This window comes from Phaethon lepturus, unplaced genomic scaffold (genome assembly GCF_000687285.1).
Source record: "Phaethon lepturus isolate BGI_N335 unplaced genomic scaffold, ASM68728v1 scaffold9455, whole genome shotgun sequence".
Classification (NCBI taxonomy): domain Eukaryota; kingdom Metazoa; phylum Chordata; class Aves; order Phaethontiformes; family Phaethontidae; genus Phaethon; species Phaethon lepturus.
The window spans coordinates 18,256-30,081 of NW_010542637.1; the positions used below are offsets into that span (position 1 = coordinate 18,256).

General features: G+C 37.4%; 1 protein-coding gene across 1 annotated transcript in view; it reads right to left on the reverse strand.

The window, feature by feature from the left end:
- Nucleotides 1–11,826, reverse strand: part of LOC104621567 (TBC1 domain family member 12-like) — a 45,786-nt gene that overhangs the window by 17,098 nt on the left and 16,862 nt on the right. Inside the window, exons 2-3 of the mRNA XM_010288088.1 lie at nt 10,787–10,910; nt 3,736–3,792 (exon numbers count right to left, since the gene is read on the reverse strand). Of these exons, the coding sequence (XP_010286390.1) occupies nt 3,736–3,792; nt 10,787–10,910 (181 nt within the window). The remainder of the gene's footprint in view (nt 1–3,735; nt 3,793–10,786; nt 10,911–11,826) is intronic.

Consider the following 11,826-nt stretch of genomic DNA (forward strand, 5'->3'; position numbering starts at 1 on the left):
CCCCAGCATATTCTTAAGTTAGGAACGCATCTTGTGATAGTGCCTGGAGGTCAGCATCCATGTTGCAGTACAGTAGCAATGCCATCCCTCATATTTGTGGTAGAAGTTCTGATTTACTTTCACACTTTGTAACAGAAGCCACAAGATCAAGTTCTTTTGGTGGTCAGAGGTGAGGAAGTTCAAATGGTAAGAACCTTTTCAACATTCTTACATACCCAATTTGTAAGCAGGTTAAATAAAAAAAAGCATTGCAAGATGGACATTAGAAATGAAGTCACTCTCACCTTTTTATTACAAGCACCACATCTGAATGGTGCTAGTGCTTCTGGTTATTGTACATGCTAAGAGCTGATACACTATTTCCAAAATAACAGAGAAAGAAAAAAGGAAAGAAAAAAAGAAAAAGAAAAAAAATCTTCAACAGGAATTTCCACAAAAGGCGAACTCATCACCCAACTGTGTTTCTGGAAGTAAGTACACTTTATGAACAGTTGGGTTTTGGAGGAAAAAAATACATACACAGAGAGGGAAAACTGTAAGCATTACTAGAAAGAGTCAAAGCAGACACCAAAATAGCTTCAAGGACAAACTGTTATGGCTGCACGATCCTCGAGATGAAATGCGTTCCACAATGGAAGATGCTTCTTCCTGCTTTAGGAAACTTATTTGAAGATTAGATCCCAGAACCATCAGACATGCATGGAACTCACTAGTTTGTGCAACTAAAATATCCATTTTTTCTGGAATGTTTTGTATGACTAGATGCAAAGAATCCAGTAGCCTTAACCATGCATTTGATGCAGAATCTAAAATTCCTGGCATGGGATAAAAAGCTTGAGCTGACACAGAATTTCACTTCAAAAAATGTGAGCTAATACTCCTCTTTAACAAGGTAAAAATACAATTTAGAGTCAAATGTCTTATCAAATGTTTAACACACAGGGCATGTTGACACCTAAGATTCAGGACTATATAAGACTTGTTTATGAAAAAAAAAATTTTTAAGTGTGACATGTATGTGTTCAATAGTTTAGGGAATGTTGTTAAAAAATTCTTTATTGCAGCACATCTGGTATTTATTAAAAGATATGGAACATTTCACAATCCCAAGATAGATAAAGAAAAACAAATCTCAGCTTTAATAGAAAGTAAGAATAGTTATCTCCTTATTAAAGGTGGAACTGCATCCTTTCATTGACTACCAATAACAAACCTGTTAACAGGCTAAAAGCATGTTTTTCCTGAAAAACACTGTGACAATGTATTTAAGAGCACTTTGATATGTGGAAGGACTTGATTTTCCAGTATTTATTCCTACAGAAATATAGATAACCCTATTAATATACAGACAGGTAACACATAAATGGGGCTGGGAAAAAAGTCTTTCACTTATAAACTGCTTTTGTGCTTAAGAAGATAAAGATATCCCAAACTGTAACTTCTTTACCAAAAAACCAAACCAACAAAAAACTCTGGTGTTTTAAACAAATGAAAAACTAATAAACCTGCACAGGTCTTTATTGCCTGCACCTTTTTGATAGCTACATGGAAAGCACATGAAACTGCAGTTTCTTTCATCCTCCCTCAGAAGAACCATATAGGACAGCTAGACCAGAGCTACTTTAGACATCTCTAAACAGTACTGGATTGCACTGTGTAACATGAGTAACTGCCCATAGCTGCTTCTTCCAGCATCTAAGCAAACTGACTTACAGAAAGGAAAACCAGCTGCATCACAGCATTCCAAAAGCATTACTTTGGGTATGCTTGTGGGGATAAAGTATTTAAGTGTGCACACAATGATTCAATTTTAGAAGACAAACTTGCATCTACAGTGTCCAAACTATAAAGCTTTAAAGGTATAAATATTGACCATGAAATTTAACATGCATCTTGCTGGGACAAGTTTTGATTTATCTAGGATCCAACAACAAAAGCTGATCTCCTGGAAATGAGTGATAAAAGCCTTGGATTACAAGGAGTGTTAAAGTCCTCACAGTCCTGAAAGTACCAATTATACAGAATAAGCACCATGGATCCAATTATGTTTTATGTATACTGGAGGAGAAAGTGACCTGGTAGGCAACACTGAATTGACTTTCACTTAAGGACCGCCTCTATTTAAATTAAACAAAGCATATACCCTGTGTATGACAGTTTCTTTTAACATGCTTTACTCCCCTAAAATTCTAAGCCTGATACTGAAACAGGTTTTATTCAGTCATGACTTCTGTTGAGGAAACAATGGGGATTGGCATATATTCTGCAAGTAGTTTTAAACCTCTCTCCCTTCTACTCACACGTGTGAGTCTGTGGAGCAAGTGGGCCTCTTAAAAACCATCTATATGATTATTTCCACAATGTTGTACAGCTAACTGGAAATATCATCAGAAAGATTATTTCCCTTCATTTCAAGCAGAGTTGATCATCCAAGAACAGAAGCATTAATAGAATTGCTTTATTAAAACTAATAGAAAATTTATGTAAGAAGAATTTCTGCTAATGCATAAGGATTCCCTCCAATGTCATCGTGTGTGTCCCAGGTTAAGTGTTAAAATTGCTGAGCCAAAACCGGTTACAAGGTGATTAAAAACAAAGAAGTGCTTATAGCAAGAATAGATGTCACTGAAAAATTATGAGAGTCAGTCATGAACCAGGCATCTTCCCAGAACTAAGAATGCCAGATGCTATCAGGACAGACAGAACAGTACATTCTTTCCTAACTTGCAGGTGATATAAGAATAACTTAAATTGAAGGAGGGAAAATACTCATCCTCACATAACACAACAGAACAACCAAACACTGAAGAACTTCTAGTAGGTCAACCTTCCAAAGTAATGCCATCTATCCTCAATTGTTCATCTAAATATCCAATTGAGGAAAAAATAAAGTGACAAGTTGCATCAAGTTTCATCTTTTGTTGTTTACAAAAAAGCATGGAGCCAGGGGCTTCTGAGCCCACTAAAGAGCAAGAGTGGCTGGACCACGTAACATGAACCGCAGGCATCAAATATCAACTAGCAGTTCCATTACTGCTCTATTTCACAAAGCCAGAGTAACAGATCCACAGAACTAAAAAACTAACTTGTGCTATTCCTGTTTAATGTAGAGTGTGGAACTACATAAAAAGTTTTCAGTGTAACAGGCATGTGCATTGGACCAATTTCAGAAGCATATCAGTCACATCAAATAGAAGACATAATAGCATATAACAAAAGTTTCAATAGCTACACTTTTCTAGGTTTCCAATTTCGTATTGGAAATAGTGATTAAAAGCACCTGGAGTTCTGAAGTGCTGCTGTTAATAGCTTGTGTCACTTAGTGACGGGGCGGGGGGAAGATTCTAGGATATCCATTTTCAAAGCTAATAAAAGGTGTTCAAAAATATTACAAATTAAGCCTTTTAACAACTTTTACCATTAAGCAAGAAGGCACAGCAAACATCGAAAGTAAATTACTGTCAAGCTCTAGCATTACCTATTTCCTGCTATTCAAGAACATGCAATATAAACAATAATAAACAATAATACTCTTATCACTTTAAGTTGTTAGTGAGATTCATGTGTGAGGTTTATTTGTTTATTTTACTAATGGTATCTAATGAGTTGATGGTTAGTTCCATAAAATATTCATGCTAGTGTGAAAATGTGATGTTTGTTCTATTTTAATGAGCGCTACATAGTCCCATGCATGGCATTGAATACAACTAAAAAAACATATATTAAATTTCATACCCCTGTGTTTAATAGACTGAGAGCAGATATTGACGCGAGACTGCCAGAACTGTCATCCTAATGAGAAAAACAGAAGCAAAGCCTTAGTGAATAAATGAAGAAAAAGACCATTACAGTATAGCAACATGCAAGCCAAAATTTAAATTCACATGTAGACTATTTATACTCTACGTTTGAAGAGTACACGGCTGTTCCTCCTTCTCCAGCCTTCAAAACAAAACATGTACAAAGGCTTCCCCGTAGCACAAGATATGTATAGATGTCCGTTGGACTATTTTTCTGTTTTTATTAAAGTTTTCTACGATCAGCACCTTTGCCTGAAGGGAGGTCTCTTTCCATGGAACTTCACGCGCGTGACAAATGGCGTTCCTGGACATACTGTCTCTCCCTAGGCCACATCACCCATAAAAGTTACACTTACTTAAGCCTCGGAAGATATACTGTTAAAAGAACAAAACATTGTCTATAGGCCGATACAAGGAAACAAACTGCTCTGAAAATTAATATTGAAGGCCTTGCCTTCATTCAGCTCATCTTAGATCATATCTCTCACCCAACTAGATTTTCATCTATATGCTAATTAGCTTTAAAGCTTAAAATGAATACTCAAGAATACTATTTGTGCTGTGGAGAAAGGGAACAGAAACATAACTGGACTTTGATAAGCATTTGACAAGAAAAATACTGGAGTAACTTTCAAACAGAGCTTCCACATTCAGTGTTTGGGTGATATTAAATAGCACAGTGACTTAGAGCAGGCCTTTAAGTCCTCCACTGTCCCCCCACCATGTTATAATTAGTATTTCTAAACTGAAAGCTCAAAAGTGGACTTACACCTCACCCTCACTGGTGAGCTGATGAGAACTAAGATACATTTCTAAGGCTTTGAAACAGTCACTTAAATAAAAAGGAAAATTCTAAGCAGCAATCTGAACCCCCCTCGTACCACACTGGAGCACGGCAATCAGGCAAAAGCATGGAGACTCTACAGCCACAGCTCTGCAGGTTTCCATTCAAAAATCAAAGCTGGCTTTCTAATGGAAAAGCCAAGCTTAAAGACACACCCATTGCTTTTAAGATTGGATTACAGCACCTGGAAAAAGGAAAATAGGCTTTTAATCATGCCTTCAACATTATTTCTGAACATATCTGCAGTGTTCTTATACCATGCATACCCAAGACTAATAAAAACCATTTTAAAGACTTCCTTCTCCCTTGCCATACTATTCTCTCCTTTTCAGTACTGAAGTATCATGCCAGTCTCAGAAGGATAAGGGTTATATTAAAAACAAAACACCACACTTTAAGAATGTCCATGAAAAACAGCACTTTCACCACCTGAATCAGAAGAGTTCGTATCAGCAGAGTCAACACCTCTGTGGTATTTTCACAATATTAGTCCCATGCTTGACCGTAGAGATACTCCCCTGAAGATACATTTGTGCCACCATTACAGCACTGACATCGAGAGAAGATCTCCTTGATGAGTTTTCCTCGTACCAGGGCTTACCCAGTTGCTTCCACTAGGAGCTGAACTGTATTTTACATCCTTTATGCGAACAAAAGGAGAGGCATTTGTCTCACTGAGGTCCTCACTGAGGTCCTACCACTTTCATTACCATTTTACTGACATGATAATGATTGCAAAAGTCTAAAACACTGGGGAATGTCTTTGAAAGACTTCAACATAACACTTAGTTTTACCTCTAGCATAGCATTTTACTGACTACATGCATGACTAGAAAGATGATGGATGTTTCTGGAGAATCTGACCACTACATTGTCTTACAAACAAAATCATCACAGCTTTCTGACTGCTGCTAGTAGATGAACTGTTATTCAGGTGTCATATGTCCCTTGCAAGACGCAATACCCCCATTTATTGTCTGTCCTGGTTTCAAGGCAGTTTGTTACCAACGTATTTCCACCTGTATCTGCTAAACAGGCAGAAGTCTTGCCTGTCTCTTCTCTCCAGTAGTAGTGCAAGACGAGCCAACATGACCTCTATCTAGGTAACTCTCTGCTTAAGAGCCGCTCCTCTGAAAAAGCATCTAGCACTATATTTACCTACTTTCAGATATTCAAATCCTTAGATTTGTTGGCAAACATGCCATATACACTTTTTAAGCACTGGAAGCTTCGTGCATTGTTAAACTGAAACAATGAAGATTGGAGGGAAGGGTTAATATTGCAAGTTAGGAGGTCTGAGTTGTATGGAAACCAATTCAAAATGCGTCTGTTCCTCTAGAGAGAGGCCTCTGACAACTCTTGTCCCTGGGAGACCATGGGGGTTGTGCTGATTCAGTGAATGCAATTTCTCCGTTAGAATTCAGACTGGAGATAACATCAGAAAAATATGCAAGTGAAGACACTGTTTTTTAGCCCTCAAGTACAGTATTTTACTTTTTTTAAAGCTTCCAGAGCCACCCAAAAATAATATTTTCAGAGGTTGGTTGTAGGACAGTGACCCCGTCATCAAAATCAAAATTAGTATTTAACAGACTGTCTAAAATTAATACCTTCCATTTTGTACACAAGGTGACAGCTTTTGGAAAAGATGGCTTTACTTCAGTTCTTAATAAGCAATCATTTCTAAAACACTGCAAACTTTTCATGATGTGTCAGATTTAAATAGAAAAGCTTCCCCCCCGCCCTTTATTTAAGGCCGTCACTGACAGTACTTTGTTAAAACTGCTGATAAAGTGAATTTGGCGTATGTTTTACTTTTCTTTTTCTCGTGATGTGTATTTCCATATTTTGAGTTTACTTCAATTTGGTCATATTAGGAAAAAAATCACCATGCTGCTTTAAGCAAATTAATAGAAAGTGTTCAAGACTGCTTTAATAAAATGCAAGAGCTAGGTGTAATTGCTTGATATTCAACATCACTTTGATCATAGATTAAAAGTACTTTTCTTTAACCGTAAGCACAAAAAAATGAAATTGAGATTGCATTTTTACATAGAACTTGCACTTCAGTCAATACACACCAAAATGTTACACACCAGCCCACAAGTCAGTTACTGCTTTAAGTAGTTCTGCATTAAAAAGTTTCAGCAGTGTAATTTAAAGCAGATTTCTGTACAGACTGAAAAGAATTTACCAGACTGATCACTAATGACCATATACATGTTATAATAGCCAGTTTTATTAGCTGCACTTCATGAAAAAAGGCACACTTCCTAAAACTATCAAATGCATTTGACATTTACAGTCCTAAGGAGTTGCTATTTTCCCTTTTTGAAAAAGAGTGAAGGAAGGAAGCCCAGAGGAGGGAGATGTCCAGCAAAAGAGTTGGCCTCAGTCACATCCTGCTTGGGCAGCTCTAAATCCAAGGAGAGCCGAGCATGCCAGCAGCTGCGAGCAGGGAGACGCAGCTGCCAAGAACTTCCACCCTCTGACCCAGCTAGAGCATCTTGCCCAGAGCAAGCAGAAGGCAGCACAGCTGCAGGGGACCCTGCCATTGCCCCAGCCAGGCAAACCCCGCAGGCTGCTTTTCAACAAAAACGCTTATCTTCTCCTGCATATGCTAAGAAACTTGCCCAAGAAACTTGCAAAGTTTCTTATTATGTACAGTAATATTCCTGACACAGTCTCCAAAGGCAGAGCTGGCTAGCATCGTTGTCTGAAAAACGTCTGAAACAGTATCCCAAGTTAAGTTTCCAGATTTTCTTGGAAGTTATTCAAGATATTAGAATCACTACCTGACTTCTCTGTAGAGGCATATATAGCAATGTCTAGTTGATAGACAGTGACTGGGAGCCACAAGCATTCATTTAAATGTAATTATCAATATACTACATAATCCTTAACAAAACAAAGATAACACAGGAGGCGGCTTCCATCAGCCAGGAAGGAAACGGGGCACGTGAGCTCTATCACCCTTTTGACTATAGATCTACAATGATGAAATTTTTTTCTTGTTTTTCTAATAGGAAAGTCCTTTAAGCTTTGCAATATTTCCATAAAGCTTTGATATAGGTATTTACCCCTACCCAAAAGACTTCCTCCTTCTATTAATTATGAAGCTTTTCCTGTCATGAGTTAATTTTTCCTGCAAAAGGGCTTCTTAAGATCTCATTTTTCATCCGAAGGATGCTGACTCAGTAATGAGTTCCTTCACCAAAGGTTTATTTGTACCCTCCCAAAGCTAGCCACGGGCAATAGTAAAGTCACAGAACTTTGTGTTCAACCATGGAGAATGCCACAGCTGTTCAGGAACGGCAAGGTTTGTTGCTAATAATAAACTACTGTGAACTCCCTCACAGACAGCTTGCCTACAGCTTAAGCCTATTCCACTTGCGTAGTCTTACACCTAGAGGCTCAGTTTACAAAAGCTGGTAAACAGTGAGTAGCCATTGTTCTGACCACAGATTGCTAAAAAAATTGTGAAAAAATGCGGGTTTTGTATTTCAGATCACACTTAATCCCTTGATTTCAATTTAGAAAGTCAACGTGGAAGTTTGTGGAGACACTCTGTGTAGGATATTACAGAATCACAGAATCATTAAGGTTGGAAAAGACCTCCGAGATCATCAAGTCCAACCATAAACGCAACACCAGCATGCCCACTAAACCATGTCCCAAAGTGCCACGTCCACATGTTTTTTGAACACTTCCAGTGATGGTGACTCCACCACCTCCCTAGGCAGCCTGTTCCAGTGTTTGACCACTCTCTCAGTAAAGAATTTTTCCCTAATATCTAGTCCAAACTTCCCCTGCATATGAAGCATTCTGCCAGGTTCACAGAATTACTTGTGAACAGAACATATTAAGCTTTAATCAGATTTCTGTCAACTTCTTAAAGGCCTCATAACTGCCTTCCTGCCTATAGTCTCCTCACTCACATTTCATGCATAGTGAGGAATTTAGGGACTTCAATCAGCCATTCAAAAGTGAAGATAGTATTTTCCACTGATCTTCAATAACCAAGTGCACCTATATTCATTCTAACCCATCACCAGCTTAGCAAACTGGAACATTTTTGAGAAACAAAACGGTTGGCTTTTCTTCAAAGGCATATGCACAAGGAGTTATATTGTAAATTTTAAACACACATACAAGACATTTGACATATGTTAAATATGGAGACATTAGTGTCACCTCTCAATTTAAGAATCAAATTTTCTCAGGTATTGTAGATCTAAGTCTGTGCAGAGTATACCGTCAATCTGGATTCCCCTTTGATAACTGTGTATCTTAGCTCATGGTGCTTTATCCTAAAGACCATGCATCCTTTAGCTAAATAAAAAGTTAAAAATATTAGCTATTACAGACACATTACTTAAAATTATATAAATCCAATAGTGACCCTAATCTGGCAACCATTATAACACACACCACATGACTCGTGGCTAGGACCAGCTCAATCACATTTAAAGACAATACTTTTTTTTTAATATATTAGCTTTTCTGCCACTTTGGAGAAGTTTAAAAAAAAGGGAGCTCTACAGTTTAAAAGAAAAACAGTCACTGAGGGATAGCAGGATAAGAAAATAAGACTGTTTCTGCAGATTATGACTTGGTCTCCAGAACAAATATCTTCATTACTTCTTCAGGAAGCAGATGACTGGTAGCACACTCTCCATAACTCAGGATGGGAAAGACATCTGGATTTTTACCACAGTATTTTCATAGCACAAGGCCAACAGCATTCATCTGCAAGTAAACTAAGAACACACACCTTCTCCCACCCAAAAAGGGAAACCATTTAAATAAGGAAAATTGTACTTGAAAATGTTGATAAAGCATTCAGGTTACTTCAGAGTAAGTTGTAGAATCATAGAACGGTTTGGGTTGGAAGGGACCTTTAAGGTCATCTAGTCGAACCCACAAGATTATAGAAAAAGCAATCTCATCATTTTCCTACAACATTTTATTGTGTGACAAGTCCCATTACATTGAAGTCCTTCAAAAAGAACCTCTTGTTTTTTACTTTAGTTGCTCGCAAAAGGCCCTCTTCACCACGAAGCTCTTTCTAGAAGATGGCTGAACACTGCTTCATTCACAGCCATCTGCACCTGCCAAACACATCAGCTTACATGGATTTTAAGAAAGGAGACAGAGAAAGCAGCTCGCAAGAGATTCAAGCTACTGTTTTCACCAACACAAGGGACATTCACATTTCTTATGTCAACAAATCTTTCAACTTGAGGCTCACACATTAACATTAATTTAACCATACATTACCAACTGCTCATCTTTAAAGACTATGCCATTTTATTATTATTTTAGCAAATTACGGACAGACTCCACAGGAATGAATATATGGAAGCGCAACTTTGTATCAGAGGAAGGAAAAAAAAAAATCAGAATTACCTTTCTGTAGTACCCCAGTAACTCCAAAACAAGTTCAACTTACAGTACTATTTTGAAACAAAAATACCTTGAGTAAGATTAAAAGTCTAAATGAAACAAGATTACATGTTTCAGAATTCTATGCAGGATTTGTCATAAGTTACCCAGATAGTAAGTCTTCCAGGCAACGACTATGGAAAGACGAGTTAGATAAAAACAAACAAACAAACAACACAAGTTTTTTAACACTAGAATATCCAAGAATGCTTTAAGAGGATAAATTTTACTAGATTAATATCTAGTTTGAAGAAAAACTGAGTACGTAAATATGACTATGGTTTTATTGCACAAAATAGGCAAAAGTAACTCAGAACTTCATAAAGGAAGCCTAGCGTATTGCACAATCACTTTACCATTAAATACTAAAATAACTGTAGCATATTATGTTAAATAGGGCAAAGTTTCACAGGAAATTAGTACAAGTTCTGATGTGTTGACCAAAACCATTTAAATGCTTTTTGAACATGTATCATCTTCTTATAAGCACTGAGATGCACTGAAGAATATAGAAGATTATCATAAAACTCAAACTCCTTTGCAGTAACTACTATTCTTTAGACAAAGCCCTAAAAGAGTCTTCCCAGAGCACTCCATCGTTGTATAATAACAACGTGGAGGCAACAGCAGACAACTGCAATACCTATGCATTAATTTTTACAAGTTTTCCACCTAAAGTTGTGTGATGTTTACTCACCTGCTGAATAATTTTGGAATCTTTTGGAAGATTTTCCCTGGGTGGGACTTTTCCAAACAACTTCCAGCCAGGAGCACTTTGGACAGCAGGTTTGAGCTCCTTGGTCCTTTTAGTGAAAAAGTTTCTGAAAAGAGAGGAGGGGTTTCTTTTTGTTTATTATAAGCATATAAACAGATGGTATTTCTACTCACTTACATTTCTTTAAACCAAGTTCACCACCGTAGAGATTTACTGCTCAGCAGTGTGCATTTAACTTTATCTTGTACTTTAAAATAATTACTTGAAGTGGAGCAGCTTTCATTACAGGTGCTTTGATGCTAATATTTGTACTTAACACTCAGTTTTACCTCTGAATTCTAAGCTGCTTTATGTAATATCAGAGCTTTTTTAATAATACAGAACACTTAAATATAAGTTAGCAGCATACAACAGCTCTGACTTTTGTTTGGGGTTTGTTTTAGCATATCTTATGGAGCTATTTGGCAGCTGTAAAGAAAACAGCTGGAAATCACTGCATAACTTACACATTTAAAAAACAAATTGTGAACTGTTACTGCTACTAACATTTTCTGCAATCTTCACACCTTCAACTTTCATAACATGGGCTAGAAAACCAGAGAACATGCACACAGCGTTGGTTTAGCAGATAACCTTTGTCTGTGCCTAAAGCAATGACACTCGAGCAGGCAGATGACTGCATTGCTCTTTTACTTCTCAGAAAGCCAACCATCACAAGACCACATTAGCAACCATTTGTCTAGATACACGGCTGTACTATTTGACTCTGATCACAAGCTCCCACAGAGCCTGCTCCGTATGAGTGCTTTGAAAATGAAAGAAGTGTTTTTATTCTGAATATTGGAAAGTTACTTTCCAGAAACATAAAAAAAACAGAGAGGAATTAGAAGTTCAGTAATCTGTAAGGTTACTTCTCAGGATGGTTACAAGTTGACCTCTGAGCAAACAGAATATGGAGCACTTGTATTGGAAGAGGTTTTTGTGCAGTGCTAACTAGCTAACCTTGTACTTTCACGCTCTTC